The 24,740-nt window shown below is 36.2% G+C and overlaps 1 protein-coding gene across 6 annotated transcripts in view; it reads left to right on the forward strand.

The window, feature by feature from the left end:
* The window catches only part of CDK13 (cyclin dependent kinase 13), a 50,228-nt gene that overhangs the window by 10,110 nt on the left and 15,378 nt on the right, over positions 1-24,740 (forward strand). For all 6 annotated transcript variants that reach the window (XM_075054275.1, XM_075054293.1, XM_075054299.1 and 3 more), the window contains exons 2-9: positions 2,347-2,952; positions 6,591-6,758; positions 7,037-7,176; positions 9,184-9,354; positions 18,594-18,783; positions 21,300-21,356; positions 24,110-24,211; positions 24,331-24,408. In XM_075054275.1, the coding sequence (XP_074910376.1) occupies positions 2,347-2,952; positions 6,591-6,758; positions 7,037-7,176; positions 9,184-9,354; positions 18,594-18,783; positions 21,300-21,356; positions 24,110-24,211; positions 24,331-24,408 (1,512 nt within the window). The remainder of the gene's footprint in view (positions 1-2,346; positions 2,953-6,590; positions 6,759-7,036; positions 7,177-9,183; positions 9,355-18,593; positions 18,784-21,299; positions 21,357-24,109; positions 24,212-24,330; positions 24,409-24,740) is intronic.

The raw sequence follows: 24,740 nt of genomic DNA on the forward strand, positions 1-24,740 counted from the left end.
GCGGATCTGTAGCAGTATACTTTTGCCTGAGATAGTAGTTCCTCTTGGAAAGTGAGATAACAGTGTGAAGAGAGAGCTCTGGCCTAGCATTTGAAGTGTAGGTATTGTCTGGATAGTCTCAGCCCTCCTTTTTCTTCCTACTACGCCATCTTGACTCTGTATTATGGAACTTTGTGCTTCTTTACTTTTAGTCTGATTTGGCCAAACCTCTGAAAATTTTCTGAGGGTTTTAGTACTTAGATTTCCAAAGTAATAATGAGAAAAATGACTTCAGCAACATGATTCATAATGGAGCAGAAGTGAGTTTTCAAGGGAGTTTTTCTGATCAATGTTATGTTTTTATTTATTTTTTAATGGACATGGATGTTAATATCTCTTTACCAGAGTGAACCAAACCCTTAAATTTTGGTTGAAAATTCAGAGAACAGAATTGTGTAGCTTGCTTTTTTTTTTAAGTGTAAAAAACTTCTATTATTATTATTGTTGTTGTTGTTATTACTGCCTGTCATTGTTATCCTGCGGTGCCAGAAAATTCTATAAAACCTGCTCCCTGGCATAGAATTAAACTGTATTCGTTTCCAAGAGTTGTCCTCATCTGGGGTTTGATTTTTTTTGTTTGTTTGTTTTTTGTTCCTTTCAAGGGTGTCTAGCCATTTGGATCAATTTCAGTTTTACCTATAGAATTTTGAAGCTTGTGCTGTAGTATACAGTGTGCATACCTACACATTGTTTTCAATCACTCCTACATAATCTTGATTCATCTCAATGACTTTTTATGTTGCTTTAGAAAGATGACTGAAAAGAGTTCTTTTTGTAATGCAGGAAAAAGGTATAAATTTGGAAATTACTAAATATTGCACACAAAATAGAAACATTATTGTACTATATTAAATATTTGTTCAGTTGAAGCATTGAAATGTAATTTCTTGTGTTGATAATTCAAACTGAATTAATTTGTTACTAAAATTAATTTTGACATAGGGGTGGATAATCCTGACCATAATGACTGTAATTGGCTTTTTTGTTTGTTTTGTTTTGGCAGTCTCCATACACTGGTGCTATCCTTCGAACTCTGAAATTCTTGTATCTCCAAGAAGCCTTATTTTTGCTATTCCTTGATGCTTTTTCTTTGTCCAGCTGATGAATACTTTTTTTTATCTTGATCATACTTTTTCTTCCCCTTCAAGTGATATACTCAAGCAAAATAGATTTCCACCAAACTTTAATCAAGAAAATACTTGTAAATCTGGTGAATACTCTTGCTATTCTTAGTATGGTAAAATGGATTAAACCCCCCCCCCCCCATTTAATTTCATTTATTTCATAATGTTTCAGTGTGATAGCAGTGGATTAGGCTACCGTACTTGTTCCATGCCCTTCACCTCAATTAAATTTTTTCCTTTTTGCTTTTTTAACGAAGGACTGAATCAAAACTGCTACTAGGCAAATTAGGATATCCCTTTGAAAAATTGAATGAGAAATAATTCATATTAAATGGTATTTCTGCACAGTTAAAGTTTGCTTTTCTAACTGTTAAGATTCCCCCCCCACCCCCACCCTCATTCTACGTTGTTTTTCTGCTATGATTTTGTAGATGGCTTAGATTTTTTTTTTTCTGTTAGTTTCTGTATTCTGATGCATGCATAGCACAGGCCTACTTGTGGATTATGTTTGCTTATCAGTAGCTATAGCAAGTATTGGGTACTTTCATTTTTTTGGGAAAAGTATACAGTTAAATTTCAAAAAAGGAAAGATAAGATTTATTGCTGTCTTTCAGTTGGTTACATTGCAGCCTTTAGTAGTCAGTATTTTTTGTTTTAACTAACTTATTTTAATGACAATTGTGAAAGTAAAACTTAAGTTGATACAATTACTGCTTCAGTGTTGTATTTAGATTTTTCTTGTCATGTTGTAACATTAATTTAATTTTGTTGAGTTCTGGTTATGTAGCCAGCTGAATTTTTCTCAAATACTGCATATACTAAAGGTGTTTGTACAAGTTGCATAGGATCAGATTTTCTTTAAAGGAGAAAAATATCTCTGATAAGTAGTGAGGAAAAAGAAACATCTGTTCTATAGGTATACTTGTATTTTGCAGTTTTTTAATGGGAAAAATTACATCTAAGAGCTTTAACATTTTCTAACAAACTGTTTAGGTGTAGGATCTTGATTGATTATAGATATTTTTTTTTTTCTATGCACGATCTTTACTATTTCATAGACTTCTGTTTATAAGCATGGTGATAATGGTTGGTTTAAAGAAAGTAGTTTGTCAAAAAAGCAGATATACTGGGAAAGCAGCTAGACTAAATTTTAACTGGGTAAATCTTTACTTATTTGAAACAGGAGATCAGCAAAATCTCGAAGCAGAAGTCCATATTCATCAAGGCACTCAAGGTCTCGTAGCAGACACAGATTGTCTAGATCCAGAAGTCGTCATTCAAGTATTTCTCCTAGTACATTGACTCTGAAGAGTAGCCTGGCTGCTGAGCTGAACAAAAACAAAAAAGCAAGAGCTGCTGAGGCAGCCAAAGCCAGTGCAAAAGCTTCCAATACTTCAACACCTACTAAGGGAAACACTGACACTGCTGTAAGTGCACCTCAAGTGAACAACGTAAAGGACCTGAAGAAAATAAAAACTGAGCATACACCTTCTCCTACAAGCAGTGCAAATTTGAAGAATGACAAGGCAAAAGCAAAGGTCTCACTTCCTGAAACAAAAGGGGAAAATAATTTAATTGCAGACAAAATTACTAAACAGAAACCTACAGTAGTAAAAGAGAATAAATTAACTGTTGTAAAACAGCCACCGGTCACTGTAAAAGAGAAAAGCAAACCAAGTACACCAAGTGTAGTAACCAAGGAAAAGGATCGAATTGTTGCACTACCAACCTCCACACTGCCACCCTTGCCTTTGCCTCCCACGCTGCCTGAAGATAAAGAAACTGATAGGTGAGTTGTGACATAGATTTGCTTTTTGGTGTTGTCTGTTCCTTTTTATTAGTGTTGTTATCGTCTGTACTTTTTTTATTGTTGTCATGGTTATTTCCTTTGGAAAATAAATATAAACGTATTTGCCAGATCAGGCTGATGCATTAGGTAGTTTGTTCTTGCTCTTCAGTTGTTTAACATGGCAATTATTATTGAACTGAAAGAATTTGATCTTAAAATAAAAATAATTTAACTGGTTCTTGAAAAGAGAAGGATTTAGTCTAGGAGGAATCTTTTAATAAAAAGTACACTAAAGAGTTGATTTAAAATTGCTGGTACGTCATAGCTTTGGGACTAACGCAAGGATGCATTCAAGGATGCAAGATTTCAAGTTCGGTGCGAACATGTGCATACTTCTGGGGAAAAGTTGAATTCAGTAGCATTACGTGAAAATTCTTTAATTAGCTGGGGTTTGAGGTAAAGATTCTCTTCCCTTTGGAAAGCAATTGTTTTCATAGCTCTGTGTTATTTTAGTATAATTATCTCAGAGATCAGTATTATTTTAAGTGTATATAATGGAAGTGAGGTTCACAGCTTGTCATTTGTGTTCACTTTTGAAGCATAAAAATTAGTCTGTAGTGAAGAAATTCATGTCTGTATTCCAAGTGTCATCTGAGTTTAGACTACATTGTCTCTTCATAGTCCTAACAGAGAATATGTGCTGTGATTTGTATAGGAAAATTATGCTCTTGAGCTGTAATTTACTGTTTTTCTTCTGGTTTGGTGATGAAGCTGAGAAAAATTGCTTCTGTTTTTACTCATGGTGTTACATGCCTCTCGCATGTATACACGAAATGAACTTCTCACAACAAGTAAAACAAAATTTCGTAGCATTGGAGTAATAAGTAATTTAAGTGTGATATACCTCTGTAAAAAATCAAACTGTAAAAGAAAAATTCAAAACCTTATGAGGTACTTTATTTGTATTCAATGTCTGTGAAACTAGCCTGTCTTCTCTTGTTCTTTGAGAAGCGTGTAGTATTTCTTTGATTACTAAAAGTAGTTATAACTAGAGGTGTAAATGTTTCTCTCATGTTTGCTAGTAATTTAATGCTATGTTAAACATTAGGATGCACAGGAGGCCTTGGCAATAAATACAACCTAACCAGGTATTAGAGAGATACTTCTTTTTTTTTAAGTAGTAAAAGAGAAATCTTGTTTCTTGCCCTTCAGGACTCTAGCAAATATCATTCCAGTTGTTCAGAATCACATCTGTGTGGGAATGTACAGTTGCATTTAAATTTATGACAAAGCCATCCTCTCTAGGTAAATGGGATTTCTGACACTGTTATCTGAGAGCAAGATTTACTGTTTTAACTAAAAACTAGGCTAACTAGTTAAAATATATGACTGGCGTTGCAGTGTTGATTGCGATAATATGAAATGAGATTTCATCTTGAAGCTGGCTAATTGCTTCTCAGTATTAGTATTTTTTTAATGTAATACCTGTTTTAAGTATAGCTAAACTGCACAGAGGAGTTAAGCTACAATTAAGCTTGGTTCCATCAGCACTGGGCTCATTCTCATTAAAAAAAAAAAAAGCTTAATGCTTGCAGACAGCTGCATTACAAAGATTAATGACAAGTAATAGAATGTTATTTATGCTTTGCTTAGTTTTGCCTATAGGATGGTATAAACTTCAGATCAGGATGGTTGTGATTAAAAGTCATGATAAAGCTTAAGTCATCAAAGAAAAATGATCAATGTTTTTTAGGGCAGAGGAGGGCAGAGGTATTTACCTTGGGCTCAGAGTTACTGTGGGGAAATTGTGCTAACAAAGAATGCTTGATGCTATGCAGAACTGGCTGGTTCCTAATGTCGTGTCAGTTGTGAAGTTCAGTAAGAATCTGATAAACCCACAAAAAAACCTACCTAAAGGAACAGCAGTGTTGCAAAATCACTGTGTAGGTTAACTGAGAGGGAAAACTGTTCTGGTGGTCAATGATGTGTGATTTAACAGACCTGAAAAAAAGGCTGCTTTTGACTGCCTCCGTTTTCATATACCACTTTTTAAAATCTGTTTCAGAACCTCTCATATAATATTGAAAGTTTGAGGGCAAAATTGTGAGAGGAAATACAATTATATGAACTTCAAAATTTTGGATTTTTCCTTACTGTGATAATTACATGCACTGTCCAAAGGTGCTTTATTCTTTATAGCATGTTAACCATTACATTTGTGATGAGGGTAGTATATGCTTCCTTGAGGTGCTGCTTTAAATTCAGACAGTGGCAGCTTGAGAAGTGGTAGAAGATATTCAAGTGTTCAGTTTTCATTGGGAAGCATAGACATATGCAAAACACTGCAATGCTTTATTTATATATATAAAGATTGCTAATTGCAATTAATGTAAGAGATAACATATGCATTCTCCATGGTGGAAGATAGCAAGATCTTTCCATTTACAGAAGTTCCTGCTTTATCTATGAAACTAAATAGGTAAGAAGTTGTAGAAAAACCTCCAGAAAAGGTTCCCAGAGAAGGAAGCTGACAGTAAAATAGTGTGATTTGGCAAATGCAGCTGTCTTGGGAAATGTCCCCTCAAAGCATGACAGAAAGTTTTCTTGATGCAGTGACAAAGTTTGAAATTTAAAGAGAGAATACTATATGAGAGTCCTGTGCGGAGAAACAGTTATGTAATTATATAAAGTTTAGAGATGGTCATGGCTTTAAAATTGCTGGATATGCAGTAGCTGCACAAATCTATCTAAACTAAAGGAAGTTCTGGTAAAATGCAATCATGTGTTTTAAAAAAAAAGTAAAAAATCCTGCAGCTAGTATGATGTTTTCAGAATTTCCACATTAGAATGGAGAGAGCACCTCTAGAGTTATTGCATATAGTAATTGTTAAAGGAATACATTGCTGTACATGTGTCTGGGGGATTTTTCTAAAGACAGAGATTGATTGTCAGTATCTGTTACCTAATTATGGTTGATGATTAAAAAATGGTCAGATATCAGTAACCCATGGAAGAAAACCATTTTATCTGATTTTTTTTCCACTTGATTTGCATGCTGATCACTAGAAACATGTTGAATCTGGCATGTTTCAGCCAGAGGTATGAGATTGGAGTCTGTAAATGAGATGGTGTGGACTGTGTCGTAATGCCTTACAGTGTTATTGTGACCGTGAAGCTCATCTCTGGAGACCGACTTTATAGAGAACTGGATCAGTGTAATCTTCTCTTTTATATGAAAAGTCAGTAAGAGTACAGACTTTACCACTATACTTCTGATGTCTGACAGCACCTGAACTCTGAATATTCTTAATAGTCTAGACCATAAGCTTCAGAAGAAGTTGTGTGGCAGAAGTCTGGCCTGGTAAGGCTTGCTGTATCATCTAACTTCAGCTTTCACCAGAAAGATCTGATTGCATAGGTTCTTTAGAATTTTGGTAGTTAGCTGTGCATCTTGCAGAGAGCTATTTGTGAGCCATTTGTAAAGCATAAATCAAAGTCCTGCAAATTCTAAGAGCAGAGACTTCAAATGTTGATGCATTGACAGCCTAGAATGTATTAAAAAAAATAATTCCAATAGGTTTTCCATTATGTATGTTACTGTGTTCAACTTATTAGCAAAATTATGTCTTTTTTAATAGTTTGCGAGAGAATCTTTCAGTGAAGTCAGTTAAAGAAGCAGAGAAGAAACTTCGCCATCTGCTTGCAGATTTGCCACTTCCACCTGAGTTGCCTGGAGGAGCTGACTTATCCAAAAGTCCTGAAGAAAAGAAACCAGCAGTTCAGTTACACAGCAAGAGAAGACCAAAGTATGCTTATTAGACTTTTTTTAAAAGCCTATCAAGCAAGTAGAAGTGATAATAGTTTCTTTAAAATACATTCTTCTCAAAAGAACTCTGCTTTTTAATGAATTTTTAATATTAATGAGGCTTGACTCAAACTGCATGGTTTATTTGGTTGCACTTAATGGTAGTAAGCCAGTTATCTAATAATGTCTCAGAAATATTTAGCATTGAGGTTTTTTTCAGAGTTAAGACAATACTTAGATATATTAGCTGTATTCTTAGAAATGCTTGTTGTTTTCTAGAATATGTGGACCACGACATGGTGAAACAAAAGAAAAAGAAATAGACTGGGGAAAGCGCTGTGTGGATAAATTTGATATCATTGGTATTATTGGTGAAGGCACTTATGGGCAAGTTTACAAAGCCAGAGATAAAGACACAGGTAAGTTCAAAAAAGTAAATGTAGTCCTGCAGTTCTAAAATGAACAGGGTATTTTGGGTTTGTTTTTATATTGAGTAAAATTTGTGGTATTCTGCCCTCTAATGTTGGGAAAGTTTTTAGTTGTTGCTTTGTTTGTTTAGTTTTAAATCTAGCATTTGTCTAAACCAGAAATTCTCTTTTGCTGCCTTGGAAAATCATTTATCTGTAAAGTTGTGGCTGAAAGCAAGCTGAGTAGTCTTAATTTCTAATTCATATTTCCTGAATTTTGACGTTCTACATGCAATTGAGCTAGTGAAGAAGAGAGGGTAAATACTCTGGGGAGGCAAAATGGCACCCTAGACAGGTTGACAAAGAATAATGAAGTTTGTAAAGGGGTGTAAGGGTGAGGAAGCTATGCATGAGATTTAGCCATTTTTCTACATCATACTCCCAATAGTCACTAGCTGATAGTAGGAAGAGAATCTGCGTCTGTGCAACACAGCCCTGAAGTGTTGTATATTGGGTATTTTTCTTGCAGTATAACTTGACTTTACAACAGTGACTTAATTTTTAAATTTCATGTTAAACTATTGCTCTAAAGAGCAAGCAGTCACCACTACGATACATAAGAATGTTGTCACTACTTCTAAATAAATAATGCATTAAAATCAATTCTTTGTATGTGCTGTATGTTGCTTGATTGTTTTATGTTCAATTAGTAGTTCTTTCTGTGACTGTTTGCCCTTCTGGGTTATTTGTGCATGCTTTGAATGCTGGATAACTTTCTACTTCAGCAGTAACTGAGTCACATAGCATCACATACCAGCCTCAGTTCCTTCCTTCTGATCTCTAGAAGAATGAGCAGTGTAATTATAATTCCTTCTTCAGTTTTCACCTGTGCTTGTTGCAGTTTGCAAACTTTAGTTTTTAAGGTGAACTATCACAGATTTTAACTCTACCTTGGGAACCATTGCAAATCATCATTAGGAGCTTCTTCCTGCTCTCCTGGGATTCTGTTCTTCGTACATTTAACTTTTTAATCCTATCATAACCATGCTGCCTCTTTGGCAAGCTTCAGGTTATTTGTGTGTGGCAGTCATTTCTTAACCTCCAGTAGAAGTTGTTGCTGTCTGTATTGAATGGGTCCATACAGTTACAGTAAATCTTCCATTAGCTTTGGATTCAAATCCTGTGTGAAGAGTGGCATTATGGCCTTTGACATACCTTTCAAAGCAAGTGGATGTTGTGTCATACTGGAATGTGATCTATTGTGTATGTATCATATACACTGGTGTAGGGTAAGTCCTTTTTAGAGCTAAAAAAGATATCTGCGCTGTCAGTAAACTTCCCAGACACAGCAATAAACTTCCAAGAACAAAATGGTTGAGCTGGCATACAGTCTGTAGATATCCTCCATCATGAGTAGATCATGCTCCTGCCATTTTGCAGAATCCAGCTTCATCCAGCCCAGCCTGCAGTAAAATAAAAAGAAAATTTCTCCTCACTGTAAACATGGTGGTGACACTTCTGCTTGTAGAAAGTATAGTGATGAATTTGAGAACTCTTTAGTCATTTGTCTCGTATCTTGAACTATGTAGTATTTCTGGCTAAGTATATGCATTCTGACCTGTGGTGATGTAGTAATCAGAAATCCAGAGCAGATATAGACCTCTGTCTCTAAAGCTGCTGTTGATAATCACTCTTGTATGGGGGTTTATTGATAGACCTGGTGTGGAATATCAGGACACAGGTGAGTGAGGTATGCAGAAGGAATAAGACAGGCCTTACAGTGGGTAGCTGAAAATTCTCATTTATAGTTTTGTTTCTCCATGTGATTGTTTCCCAACAATGGTTAATTCTATTTCTATTTAGCGTAGTGTTCGGTACAAGCAACAAAATGTTAACTGTTTAATCCATTCAGAAATAGTAACAAACGGGAAGGGTTTTAAAAACAAACGAGCAAACTTAATATTAAATCCCATAGTTTGGTTGCTAATCTTAATGGTTTTTATTTAAATTTTCTCTTAGGGGAAATGGTAGCACTAAAGAAAGTACGTCTGGATAATGAAAAGGAAGGGTTTCCAATTACAGCTATTCGGGAGATTAAGATTCTTCGACAGCTTAATCACCAAAGCATTATCAACATGAAGGAAATAGTGACAGATAAGGAAGATGCTTTGGACTTCAAGAAGGACAAAGGTATGTACACTAACACAGGGGTAGCTCTTTCTGGTCTTGTTCTTAATACGGTAATTTGCTACACTGGACTTGAAGTTAAGCTTCATTTAAAAATATGTTTGCAAATCATGATGCTTGACAAAGGGTTTTAATTTTGTTTTAATTACTAACAGAAGTCCTTTATTTAACTCAGCTATGCCTTTTGCTCATAAAAACAGTTCTGCAAATATTCTGTAGGATAAAAAAAAAATTATTACTTGATTCCAGTTTTGCTGGAGAGGAGCAGATGTTTGACTCCTTGACACTCACGGGTTGGGGAGGCCAGCAACAATGGGAAGTTCTTAACTGTGAGCTTTTTTAGGCTTTTATTTTCCTTGTAGTATTTTATCATTTGGAATATTGTAGGCTCAATGCTGAAGACATGTTTTTCATTGTAGGCCTTGGTTATATTTGAATTGTGCTTCAGTTATTTTTTTCTTAATTGGGCATGTGTGTCTTGAAGGTTAGAAGAAGGATAAATGAAAAGCAAGATTTGGGGGGGGGGGGGGGGTGTTTTTCCACAAATAGAAGGCATGCAGAGTTTTACTCTTTTGGTTCCTTCAGTGCTAAGCCTGGCTTGTTTCAGTTACTGCAACCTCCTTAGCCTTGAGAATCAAGCAAACACAGTGAAAATCATGCAGTGTTGTTGCTTGGTACTTTTGATATCAGAGTTGTCATTTTGTCTTTGGAGGCCATTTCCTTTTAGGTCTAAGTCTTAGAAACCTGTCATTTTGGGGTATTTTAGCGTCCCGTGGGCAATTTGATACATGGTTTGGCTGAGGAGGGTGTTTGGAATGTGGTACCTGTTCTTCTTCCCTCCCTGAGTTGCTATACAGCATGCCCAGCACCAGTGTGGGTTGAAAACACTGTTATGTACTGCATAGCCAGCAGAAACACCAGGTGATGTTGTGATAAGTCAGAAGATGGCTGTCAAAATTAAGCAGGAATTAGTTTGGTTTTTTTTCATAGCATCTTCAGAAAGTATAATACCTTAAAGGGTATACAGCACTGAGAGGCTTTTTTTGTTGTGTTTAAAAGTAGGACACATCTAGCAAAAGACTCTAGATATGTGCAGGTTCAGTGGTCAGTACCCACTCTGAACCATGACAGTGTGCAACAGCCAGTTTAGGCTTTTCATGTGAATCTTGTACTGAGTTTTAATTAGATCTAACCCACTTGGCTAATGAGACCACACTGAGCCTTGACTTAACACTTAATGACTCATTAATTAATTTTCTCCCTTTCTGTTTGGTGCCATGTCTAGGATTGAATTTTAAATTTTTTTGGTGTGCTTCAAACTGTGTGTCTCATTAATTTCAAATGTTTTTGGTTTTGGTTTTTTGTCCAAGTCTGTATTTGTGCTTTTGATATTGCTTTCAATTTATTTCTCATTCTTACTTAACAGCTTATTAAAACAATTACATTTTAGAAAATTTGCAAGGGAAAGGGCTTCTCTGGAGATGCTAGAATAAAATTAGTTTCAGATAGTCTCTTGAAAGCATTAGCATGCTAATGAGACTGTGCTATTAAGATTTGTCTGTGACAAGATGGAAGTTGTTTTTTTTTCAGGCACTGCATTCTGTATTTCTCTAATGAGTAGTTCATTGTAAGATGGGGATTTATAGCTGAGACATTGTGTCCAAACGGTAGTCTACCAATGCAAGTGGGAGGAAGTTTGGTCATTTTCACGGTAAACTGTTGCAAACACAAAAGTAGGCTGCTTGGGTTAAGAAGGAACCATTATAAAAGTGGTAGTGATGTCTTACTCAGGCACAGCTTACAGTAGAGACAAAGTGTCTTGCCCTCTGATGAACATGCCTATGCTTAAGGTGTTACATACCTATCTTAGCTTTGAAATATAGTTAAAAACCCTGCTGATATCCCATTTGTAAAAGTAGGGAATGAGAACGTTTCTGTCAACACATGTTCCTCTAGTTAACATGAGTAAGGTTAATTTTGTGTCTAAGGACACCTACCATATCCTGACCTATGACTCATCTACTTATTTACTGAAGGGTTGGGTGGGGTTTTTTTGTTGTATCTCAGTAGTTTAAAATGCGGCAAATTTAGTTTTCTGACACTTATGTAAATATTGGGCACACTTTGTACAGTTCTTGCTTTAAGGATGCTTTTTAAGATAGTAACATTGGCCTGCAGACCAGCAATGGCTTGGCTTGTACAACTTTTCCTGATGCTTTGAGCTGTGTTATGTGTTTTTAAGTGATATATTCAGAAGTTTGGAAGACACAGGATTATCTGACTTATCTCAATATTTTCAACTGTGTTCTACTTTTAAAGAAAGTGGAAGAAAAATATATCTGTGTTTAATCCTGGCCAGCTTAGGGTATAAGCTTAATGATAGGAACAGCTTTAATGGATACGATTGGTTTTATTCTTTCTAGACCAACGATTAGAAAAAGTAATGTAGCACGTTGGAGCAGTGTTATACATATGTTATAAGGGTATTTCCATCAGTGGAAATACAGCACATCAGACAGAACAATTTTTTTGTATAGGTTGGGCACATACACAGCTGAGTAGGTGATACATGTCTGCTGTACTGAAGATCTGAAGTTTTTACATTTGCAGTCTTCATTATGTATGAGACATACTTGATGATAGAGTTGAACAGCATTACTGTTTACTAATTACTACTTGATTCTGAGGCATGATCCTGCCAGGTAAAATGTGTATGTTGGGTGTGGTGAGGAGTATCCATTTCCTATGTTTCTCATGTAGGCTTTTCTCCCCTACTTGTCATTCAGAGGGAGATAGGTGAGCACACAAACTTGGGGATGCGAACGTGCGACTCGGTTTGTATTCTGTCTTGTGTGTGATCTGTGTAATCTGACTTAAAAAAAAGTCTGCTGAACTTACTGTTAAAACCTCCTCTGGTTCTCTCAGGACATAAAGCCTCATTTGACTTGATAGCACCAATGAGCTATAGTTTCCATTCAGTTTTTTCCTAAAGTCTCAGAACTCTGGTTATTTTTGTTGAAAATGTTTTCTTCTAGTGAGCTAGTGCAGGAGCAATTGTGGGTGTCAGTCTGCAACAGTAGTAGAAGCAGCCTTGACGCTGTTGGTGCTTACAACCAAGTCTGAGGGCAATTAAACTTTCCTTCTTTACTTGATAGTAGTTCAAATTAGTTGCAGTTCATGTTCATGAACTTCAGTTCATGTCCTTTTGGAGCAAAGTTTGGAGCAGGAGGATTGTACTTTGCAGAAGCTTTTCGTCTTAGAATTTTCTTTTGTCCGAGAAATTTGTGTGATATTCCCTGTGCAACGGTAATTGAAGAAAACAAGATTTAAAACAGAAGTTGAAAACAAGGAGCTATTTCGTAGGTATATTCAAATCTATATACCTCATAAGCTAATTTAGTTGAGCCACTTCATCAGTTATAAAGTGAATCATTAGAAAAAAAGCCCTTCTTTCTTTGAACTTTTGTCAGCTCTGGTTTGTTTTCTTAGTGAGTCCATCACTTATATGACTTAGGTGTCTCCCTCTTTTTCTTTGGGGACCTGAGATGGTCCTTCAGTTCTCAGTTGCCTCTTTATCAGCTAGAAGCTGTTTGCAAATGCTCAACAATCTAGCTATGGAACTTCCATGATCTCTTTTTACTAAACACATAGAGAGTGCTTACTTAGTTTTTGTTGCTGTGAATGTAAAACCAGTAGGTGTACTGACTGACATCTCTTCCTCTTTTGACTGAAAGAGGTATTTTTAATTGCCAACCTGAGAGAGGATGTAAAAATTTGCATGGGAGACTCTTAATAAAAAAGACCTGGTTAACATCGCAGCTTGGAGTTTTGTTGGGTTTTTTTTCTGTGTATGGATTATCTGTTTGGATTGTGTGTGTGTGTGTTTCTGTAATTAATTTTAAGATCTAAGTTTACTTTAGATAGATTAAAATTTGAATTGATTTGCAGTACAAATTAACAAACCTTTTTAGGTGTGAAGTTGGTATTTATCTTGACAGTACTGTAGTACATGTGTCAAAAGGACACTGCCTGTTGTACATGGTTGTATGACTAGCAGGTTACTTTCTCATAGCCATCAAGGAGTGCTTTGCGTGAAAGCTTGTAGTTTGGAAGGTATCTGTGACAGCAATCATGTAGTCCTCAGAGAATACTTCACTGCAGGGTTCCTTCTCTACTTGTATTTTAGCTAGCTTTATCTGCATTCCCTGAGAAGCTTAGTAAAACCAAAAGGATCTGAATTTCAGAAACCTCTAGTGATCTACAGCTTGCCTTGCTGCTCCCGAAATAGCTGATAGAAACTTCTTACCCAAATAGTTTTCATGCTACAACTAAGTTATCAGGAATAGTGTGACTGCTTGAGTGGTGCTTCCCGTTTGTGTCTGCTGTACTGGACTCTGGTCTAGAATGAGTGCAGACCTAATCGTGTGACTTTTCAACTTGATCCATGTTATGGCAAAATGAGAAAAATCCCTGATTCTTAATCAAAGATTTCTGATATGTTTGGTTTACTTTTCCTCTGCTTTAAGTTTTTTGTTTGTTTTTTTATTTCCTTGCAGTATGTGATGAAACAAGGACAGTATTTACTCCCAGGGCTTCTGTATGCCCTTGGCTGATGTGCCTATTTCACAACATGTTTCCATGTATGTGGAGTTTGGGTTGGATTTGTTTAAAGGGGAAAATGCAATTGATCTTGCAATGGGAGAATAACACTGTCATCAAATAAAAACTTAATATTGGGTAAAAATGTAAAAAAAGAAGGCGATGTTCTGGTTTTATTAGACTAAATTTGTCCTAAACAGTAAGTTTTGTGATATCTAAATGGGAAAAACGAGTATAGCAGTGATGATTTCTTTAGTCTTAAGGTGATTAATTCAGTGGTTATGCCTTTATTTGGTGTTTCACAAATTAAAAAATAGGTTTGTAAAACATGAGTAGAAAGAAGAGATGAATGTCAGTTTAAGGGACTTCAAGGAATTTAAATGTAAGAAACATCACGGACAATTTCTTCTTTAGTTTTCAAGCTCTGTTTGATAAAATTCTGTTTAAAACTGTCTTGGAATATAGTGTATCATGAGTACCAGAAGAGAAATGTTAAGGAAATTGAAGAGTAAATATAAACCAATTATCTTTAATCAAGGGGGAAAAAAATATTTATGTATTGCATAGAAGAAGCTGAGGAGGCTTATTAGGGAAATGAAAATCTGCTGGAGTCTGATTCTGAACAGTAGGTACAGAACAAAATGTTGAAAACCTGTTCAACAGCTCAGCATTGTACATACCATGCACTGAATGAGGCAGGGAAGGGATCCTTTTTTTTTTTAAGCATTTTTGTATTTCAAGATACTACTGTAATGCATTTATACCATGGTTGAATTAAAATTTGCACATAATAAGGCACTTCTGGTCTCCTGGTTCCTCAGATCTCTATCTAATCAGATATTTTGAGAAACCCCAAACGTCCTCCTGATGAAATTACATTTGGAAAATATTTTCTTAAAAGCTGTCATTTATGTAGGCTTTTGGATAGTTCTCCCCTGCTGCTCTGCCTGCCTCACCGCCGCCCCCGCCCCGGCTGAAGCACTTGTATCTTACTTTGGGAACAAATGTGTAACTTGATGTTGTGCTTTGTTGGATCTGTGTGATTTGATGACAGTCAAAAAAAACCCAGAGCCTGCCTGTGTCATAAAAATGCAAAGTATGTTTTGTTAGGTTTTTTGGCCCCTCAGAAAATCCTTTATTACAGATCATCCGTGCCATGTTTTGTTGAGTTACCCATTTTGTATGTATAGCTTTACACCTTATACCCCAGCACATTTTGTGTTTGGTTAAGAAAACTGTTACTGTTGGAGCTCCATGACTTGAAATATATGAAGAGGAGGAGGTTATGTGTTAATCCTTGAATTATTCTAAACCAGTATCTCACTTTCTGACTCTCATCAATCTTAACTGACAAAATGGTCAAAAAGATGAATTCTTCTGAGTGCAAACAGAAAGAAAGGAGTAAGGTGAGGATTGTTTCCATCCACATGAGTCTCCTTTATTTATTGTGTACCTCACTAACAGAGTCAGCTGCTCTTAGCCCATATTCAGAAGCAGGCAATATTACTACTGTTCAGCTGTTCCAGCTGCTGCTCCGTCAAACATGCAGTGACATTAAGGTTTCTTATTATCCCAGTATATGAAGGAATGGAGATGAGCTGCGTGGTATTAGCAAAGGAAATGGGGCAGCCAACACATAAACCCCACTGATAGTGCTTTGTTGCAGCATGTGGAAATGGACTGTAGGCTGCCTCCCAGCCCACAGGTACTTAATTACTGGGAAGTGCAGGTTTTTAACAGCAGTAAGATGAGTAACATTAAAGTCAAATAATTAATTCTGGATTCATGTGAATTGCTTTACTGTAACAGAGCTTTAGGTGTTTTTATGACACTGCTTCCAGAAATGCGGATACTGGACAAAGCTAGCATGAAACAAAGAGTTGTTTTAAAACAACCTCCAAGTTGTCAAATGTCTGGCCTCATAAAGGAAGGAACGATTACTTTTTCTGTTATGTTTTCCTTTTTGAGAAATGGATATTTGTGTGGCATTTGTTTTGATAGAACTAAAGGATGCTGTAAACTTGCACTCAGACTATGCTGTAGTTAGGAGACTTCTGCCTGTGCATAGTTCACTTGTAAGTCTTCCATGACTGTTTTCTTCTTCCTGGGTATTTGTAGTTTCTTTCCCCGTTATGAAGGATCAGATCCCCCAATCTGATGAAAAGTGATGGAGATTTGAATTGATCAGGTGCAATAACATAACTGTATTGTTAACTGAGACTGTAGATCTCTGTCAGAAAAAGGCACCACGTTTGTCCAGAAATAAACTAACAGAAGTTTCACTGCAGTTTGCTTGATACCTTTTTTGCAGCTACAATCACTTCCAAATGTAGTTTGAGTAATACTGAAAAATCAGATTTTAACGGTTAGACTGCCAAGGTGAGTAAACTAATTTTAATAGTTTCTCATAACCAGTGAAGAAGATTCAGCTTTGATGGTTTTTCTTTTTAAAACAAATTCTAACATTGTATAATGTGTAGGTAGTAAATAGGTAGTAATGCACAAGTGTAATGGATCCATGCATTTGCTCTTGCTCTGATATGGAAGGAACATTTAGCATTCATTCTGTTTTAAAGTATGTTTCTTAATGAGAGTTGCAGACAGTACAAATAATCGGATATCATCTCCTGGGTACTACTCTGTTTTATTTCTGAATTGTCTCCAATGTTGTCAGCTTTCCTTCTTTCATGAGGGTACCAGTTGTGATTGCTGGTTATAAATAGTGGTGAAAAATCGCGGGAGCTAGGGGCAGAGCAGGAAATTGCTCAAGGCATGGATACTACTTTGCATGTAAACAAAATGACTGTGTTCAGCTGTTCTCACTAACAGGTCTGCAATCCCACTGACCCTTCCCAGTCTTTCTTATTGTCATGTACACACAGTGTAGACTGCTGCCATGACAGAGTTAACTTTCCTTTGTATTCCAAAGCAAGAAGATACCAAGATCTGGTATTCAGTTTTGTTGAGCTGACATCCTTTGAAGGGCATATCTAGATTATTCTGGCACTGCAGCATTAATATCAGGTGTTTTGTTTCAAGGCATTTTAAAATATGTCATGGTTCATACTTCAGCAGTTGTCAGTGAAGTAGACCTAACACTAGGTTGCCAGCTATCTTGTTTTAAAAGACCAGGATTAGGAGCCTCTGTGCTTTTACTATGCTGAACTGGTGAATTGCATTGGTGAACTCAGTTATGCAAATAGTAACACAGCAGACTTTCGGTTCTTTATGGCTCTTAATACTTTCTTCTTTCCTTTTGAAGTGGTGGGATCGGATTGTACCTGCTTGATTTACCTCCTGCTCTACCTCCTCTGTACACACCAACAGGGGTATTTTACGATCAGTATTTTGCTTCCTCCATACAACATACAGCAGGACAAAAAGACCTAAATTAAAAACAATGAACTCTGAGTGTCTTATGCAATGGCCTATGGTTTAGCTACTCTACGCTGATCTTTGTTACGAGTTTAACGCTTACTGTATGAGTAATCTTTTTTCTGTTTTTTAAATAGCAGATGGATTTAGCACTCTTTCTTCCCTTTTCAGCTACTGTGCAAGAAAACAAGTCAGTTCATTAGCATTTGGCTCTATGTGTGTGTACATTCTGGCAAGCTGACTTCTCATTATTCCTCCAAGACTTTCACTAGCTTCTGAATTGAAACTTCTTATTTTGGAACTAGAACCTGTAATGAGTTCTTGTTGGGCAGAAGCTATTTGTACTTTAGAGTAGTGGCTTTGAAATCTCTTTGGGGGAGCTTTTGAAAATGGAAGGTAGACAGACCCACTTGAATGTGGTTTCTGCATTGTCACCAGTGCTCTGTGGGGACTGTACTGTGTTCTCTGCCCCAAAGTTAAGAAGGGGAAGAATTAAGTACTAAAAAGTAGATCGTACTGGGAGTGGTTGTGCTGGAGATTAGTTACTGCTGCTTTTGAAGCACTCAGCACTTTTCCTCTTTAAGAACACATATATATATCAGAGCCTTGGCTTTAATAGCTTTATTTGTGGAATTACACAGGCTAATGTGAGATAAGACCAGATTCTATTATGCTTAATGTATGTATGTGGCAACTTGGAATATGAACTCTGCCTTTGCAGAGCTGTTGTTGCTAGTAGGTTAATTCTGCTTTCTCATTTTGTCTTGTCTTATAGGTATTTTTAGTCTGAGAAAGGCAGGCTTATTTCTGACCCAATTCCGCACTGAAAGCTTAAAAAAATCAGTCACCGAATCATGGCGGATGAACTAATGCTGTACATATTTTGTTTCTAGATTTCTCCCCAAACTTTACATAGGGAATATTAACCCAGTTAATTTTTCTTTAAATAAAATGGATGGAGATTGAGAGCTATAGGGAAAGTACATGTCCGTCTAGATTAAAGCACCATGTGGTAGCATTATATTTGTTTTCACAAATGTTTGACTAGTATAATTGTTTACATGGAAAAGCAATTTTATTAAAACATTTTACTGCACTGTATTTCAGTGCTGTTATTGGACATGAGGTACAGCTATAAATATTGCAGAAAATTTAAATAGTTGTGTGAAAAATACTTCCAACTTTCAAAAGTAGGGAGCAGCAATGCTTTGGACTGCTGTTAAATCAATTTCTCTCTGTTTCTCCTACCTTTCCCTTTCTTTTCCTAGGTGCATTTTACCTGGTATTTGAATATATGGACCATGACTTGATGGGACTGCTGGAATCTGGTTTGGTTCATTTTAATGAAAATCATATTAAATCTTTTATGAGACAGCTGATGGAGGGCTTGGCCTATTGCCATAAGAAGAACTTTTTGCACAGAGATATCAAATGTTCAAATATTCTACTAAATAATAGGTATGCCTATTACTTAAAGTATGTAAAAAAATTTGTATGTTAACCACATCTTTAAATCTTTCTTTTAATCTTCACAGTTCACCTGCTTTAAGTCATTAGCAAAACTTTTTTTTTTTAAGATTGCCTCGTTTCTTTAAAATTATTTGTAAAATACTAACCTGGTAATGTTACTGCTTAACACTGGATCCTGCAATTGTTTGTTAAATTTCTCTGTGTCAAAACAGCAGGATTAAAACGTGAATCTTTTAGGTCAGAGTATGGGGCAAATTTATCTGAGTTCAAATACATTAAACCAGAATTTTAGGACATAAGCATTTGATGTGTATTCTATTTGCCATCTCATTTCAAGAAGAAGTGGGGGTAGGCTGGTTCTTCATGACATAGTTCTGAGGTTCTCATTTTCATCAGTCAGGATAATGCTTTAAAAGGATATTTGATCAGACTTGTTCAAACATGCGTTGGCTTGCAGTTATAGCCATAGTCAAATGGGGAGAAGAATTTGTTTCTTCTTTAACCACTTGTAATACAAATCATATTAGTAAACATGCTTTTTTGTTCAGTGTGCAACAGCAGCGAATGAAAAGACTCTGTGAAGATGGTGGATAATTTCAGTACAGAGCTGTTGTTCGTCAAATACAGCAACACTAAAACCAGGGAGCAACTGTAAGAGTGAGATTTATAACAGCAAAAAAAGAGTATCTTTACAGAGCAGGTAGTCAGCTTCTGGGATTTGTTGTCACAGGAGGTTTTCTGGGTAGTGTCAGATTCAAAAAGATGAGACACATTCATGGATAGGATCATTAACACCTGCTAAAGGGAATAGACAGGAATATCTGTTTTAGCATCCTTAACAAAATGATTGTGGATGGTGGTTAAGTACAAGGAAGATGAGCCCCAAAGCAAGCAGGTTCAGATGTTCTTCCTAAAAATGTACTGCTGCTGTTGGAGATGAAATACTGGGCAAAATGGATCATGGGCCTCTTTTGCTAGGGCCCTAGTTTTGTCCCAGCTTTCTCCAAATTAAATTTTCCATTTTTTCCTCTTTTTTTTTTCATATAACAAACTAACATTAGACTATTTTCAGCTCTGGACCCCACTGCAGTTTTGCCAGATTATGATACAGACTCTTAAACAGATGTACACGTGCCTCCACATCACTCGCTGTGCCCACAAACATATTATCTTTCTTGCCTGCTAATCTCCAGTGGTGGTGCTGTCTCTGTGCACCTCTGGGGAGCTTAGAAGCTGAGGTGTAACCTGACAGTGGAGGAGAGTGCGTTAATGGTAGAGCTTTCTGTTGTACTATGCTCTCTCCAGTCCTGGATACAGAGTTTTTTCCCCTAGGATATTTTTTGAGCATCCTTAGACATTTCCACTGGAAGAATAAAAAGCTGATAGTTGATCTGAATAGTTTTAAGCCAATGTTTCTAAAATCCCATTACCAGTTACAGCCTTAAGCTAAACATAGGGATTATATATCCGCTACAGCAATTTAAATGCCTTTCTCAAAAATTCATTAATCTTCCACAAGTATGCTCTCTGAGGAATAAGCATGTAAATTTGAGGGGAACATTTCTTTGTTTATGGGGGTTCTCCAAGTGTTACAGCAATTCCAAGCACACATCTGAGGGGAAAAATGGAATGGAAACTATCACCTGTGTATTTAATTATCACAAAATGATTATTCTTACACACATCAGCAAGTCTTGCCCTGATTTGATAAAATAAAATTTATTTGAAAGTGATGTTTGCATGTATTTGAAAGTGATGGGAATTTTAAGAGCTCATAAGTACAGGAAAACAAAAACCCCATGTAACATTCCAACATTCAGTTTGTGTATTAGAGAAGCTTGCAGATAGATTTCTGTTTAAATCAGCCAGTGTTTACAGATGGTGGGTTTTTCTGGTCATTGAGCAGTGCCTTTTAGCCATGGAAACTGCCAAGCAAGAGCTCTGTATCTTCTACTCTTCCCCTCATATATAGGAACACTCAAGAAGAGGATAGGGGTTGTGTCATTCAACAAGTTGGCTGCTGGCAAAAATAGAAGCCCTTATCTGGTTGGTCACCCTGATTTAAAGGCTGTATTTGAACTTTACAAGAGCAGAACAGGACTTTGATGGCTTCGTAGAAGGAAGTATGACTGCTGATAGTTGTTTGTTGTACAAATGCTTATGCTAGCAGTAAGGCATCAGAAAATAGCAGTTTCTTCCCTCAGTTTTTTCCTGCAGAGTTACTGATTTGAATACTTCATAATATACACCTAAACCTTGACTGACATCTGGTGATGTAAATGCCATTTGATGAGCATACCTAATTTTGCTTACTTGTCTTTGCTATTCAGTAAGTTAGTGTATTTGTTTACTGAAGAGATGCATAGACTATAAGGTGTTGCCTCCTCATTAATGTGTTTTGGTGAAGATCAGCTGCAGCTGTCTCAATCTCAGACTTCACCTGATTTTTGGGGAGGGGATCTAACAGGATTAACCACTAAATAATTCTTTGCTTTTTCCACCAGAGGGCAGATAAAGCTTGCAGATTTTGGGCTTGCTCGGCTGTACAACTCTGAAGAAAGGTAAGGTATAATTATACTATGAAAAAGTGTTCAGAAGTTTAATCTTTTTGCATAAGTCTAGGTATTATGAGGGCCAGAAGATTCTTTTGTTTAGAGGAGATGTTATTGTACTGTAATACAAGTAATTGCTTAGGAAATGGAGACAAGTGCATGTTGTCTTACACTGCATAAAAACACAAAGCTGTCTTTGTGCAAGTGTATTGCTTTTCAAAGTGTCCTGGGTAAACAACTGTAGAGAGTGGCCATGTATTGATTGGAAATGAAGAGTTGCAGGCCTAAGTAGGTTGCATCAATATGTAGGTCTGTACAATTAGTTTCTGGTCCTGTAAACCTAAAGTACGTTCCTTCTGTTGGTATACCTAGGAAAAGTTTATTTAGGGAAAGCAAAATTATTTTGCTGACACAAATTACTATACAGTTTCTTTTAAAAAAGCATTACTTTCGTGTAAGATTTAACCTTACATTTGAAGAGGTTCATTGTATTCTTTAGGCAGTCAGTGCTGTTGAATCTGCTGGAAACAGATACAAGTTTAAATAAAAGTTATTCTGAAACTTCTTGTGACTTGTGCTTCTGTTGTTCTTGGCTTCATTATGCTTGTACTCCAGGAAACAGGTGCACAGTTTTTATGGTTAAGAACTTCAGTATTTATATTGTAATGTCATGTGTTTGTCATGTGGAGTTGGATTTTCAAAATTCAAGCTGAATGTTCATTGCACTATGTACATTACAGTATGTACATCGGGTGGTTGGATACAGAGATATTGGCTACCTGAGCTTACTTTGATTTCTGCATGCCTAATTTGGGAAATAATATCCATAATGTTAGCTTTATGAGTTTATTGTTTTCTCACAGAGCTCTGAGCTTGTTGTTGAATCTGATAGCATTAGTTTCACTGTCTTCGGAGCTGTTATTTCAGGAACATATGCTTAAGTACAGTTATGAAAACTGTTGAGTATAGTAGTAGGGTAAAATAATCTTAAGCAGCTGCTGGGTAATTAATTTTTGGTTTGGATGTACTTATAAAAGGGATTGATGCCATCCTACCTTCTTATTTTACCGTGCACCAAACTGACCTAATTTTTTTTCCTCTGGTTTACCATGGGTTTTTTAACATCTGTTTTTAAATTAATTTAAATTTTACTTGAAAAACTAATTGTTCATTAAGAATTGAACGATTGAAACTTCAGTGTCTTTATAGTGCAAATAACAGATTTTTACTCTACATCAAACAACAACATTATTACACCATTGTACATAAATGAAACCAAGATTAAAATGTAATTATGCTAGGTAATAGAATTGCCAGTTGAACTTGGAAGGATAATTAGAATCTCATTAGTAGATTTTTGACCATTCTTTTGTCATTTATTTTCCTTCTGAGTAGCTTCTGGCCTGCAGTAATGTACATAATTAATATATACCAACAAGTGTATAATAGCTGCTGCTTTAAATTAATATATTTTGCATTTGTTTTACTGTTGTTTAGAATTATATACTTTTCAATAGGGTACAGAATTTAGTAGGAGCATAATGAAATAAAAATTTAATTTGAAGTAAATTCCCATCAGTTGTTGTAGTTGTGCTCCTTTAAATGTTGTTCTGGTGGATTTAGTGTGTTTGGAGTAGGAGATATGACAGATTGTGTAAGAAGACATCTGTTCAAGTAAAAAGCACCATATACTAATATATGAGTGGTGTATCTGTAGAGAAAGTCCATACCATGTAAACATTTCATGGAGGAATGCTTGCTTCAGAGATAAATATAAATGCTGGGATTATTTCCAAAAACATACTACATTTTAAAAAGGAATTGGTGAGTTTCTTAATGAAAAAAAAAGACTCAGGTGATTTTGCAGAAATGATACCTGTACCACTTAGTATGTTATAAGAGCTTGTTAGACTTCATGCTACGGTTATTCAAACTCTGCACTTAATGTTACTCTGCTTTCTATTTGGACTTACCTAATGTTGGTAAGAGTGAATTATTAAAACTGAAAGAATTTTGGGATCACTTTTAAGACACCCTGATTGAAACAAAACCAAAACCTAACATCTGTTTTCTGCCTTCCATTCTGAAGTGTTGATGCTGTATTTTGGCCTGGCCACAAAAAAATGTGTGTCTAAGATAGTGGAAATCCTTGCCTTAGTGTGAACGTCGAAAGAATTATTCCCAGTGACCAAAACTTCAGGTTAGAGCTGTAGAGAATTAAAGATGTTGTGAAATATAGGAAGATATTGGAAGCATTCCAGGCTTCGGAATCAAAATCGTTGAAGGATGTGGTTCAAGAAAAAGGCTTTGTCTCTTTTGCTCCTACTTACAGAGGGGAAAGTGACTTTTTTTTCTTCTTTTCAAAATGCTTGTAGAGGTCCTATACTTAGTATTCTAATAATCAATAGTTGCCCAGAAATTACTGGTTTTATCCAGTCAGGTCCTTCTCCTGAAATGACTAGCAATGTAATAAATAAACAGTATTGCTCTCTGAATAATAATTGAGATACAGGATTCATATAGCATCAAGATGGCTATGTGATTATTATTTATATCTTCAATCTGTCCTTTGATAGCCTTGGCCAGATGGTTATGTTTGCTTTTGTGCAGTTGCAGCTTTGCAGAACTAAAATTAGGAAAAGGGAGTGGAAGATTGTACTGTTCTTAAACAGCACCACAGAAGTAAAGTCCTCAAAGTATCACTTTTTCAGAAATGAGATAATAGTAAAATGATAGTCCTCTCTTTTTCCTCCCCTCAACAGCCGACCATATACCAACAAAGTTATTACATTATGGTATCGGCCTCCTGAACTTCTGCTTGGAGAAGAAAGATACACACCAGCTATCGATGTCTGGAGCTGTGGGTAAGAGTTTGGCACGGAAGTGTAGCAAGCATAAAACCAAGCCAAAAATAAACCTTAAAAGTTTCTATCAATCTATATTGAAAACCATAATGATGGAATTGTGCAAAACTGTTTTACAGCTGCATCCTGGGTGAACTTTTTACAAAAAAGCCAATATTTCAAGCAAATCAAGAACTTGCTCAACTGGAACTTATAAGGTAACTTGCAAGCACTACCATATAGTAGGTGCCTCATAAACTGTCAGGTTTCTTTTGTTCGTGTTAAAATTGGAGATGACGCACTGCGAGCATTTACAAGTATTCAGTGATTGCCCTAAGTGAGATGTTAGAGGTTTTGAGGGGCATGTAAAGCAAATTACTTTTGGTCGGACATGGAGAAGGGTTTTCTGTGAGTATTCTGTGGTCCTAGCAATGTATAGTTGAGTAGTAAGAGGGTTTTTTTGTAGAGCAGCTGGAGTTGCCTATGACTGAAGTTGTAAAGAGAGAGTAGTCAAAATGCCCATTATTTTTTAAGATAATGTTACAGCTTC

Source organism: Buteo buteo, chromosome 2 (genome assembly GCF_964188355.1).
Source record: "Buteo buteo chromosome 2, bButBut1.hap1.1, whole genome shotgun sequence".
NCBI classification, from domain to species: Eukaryota; Metazoa; Chordata; class Aves; order Accipitriformes; family Accipitridae; genus Buteo; species Buteo buteo.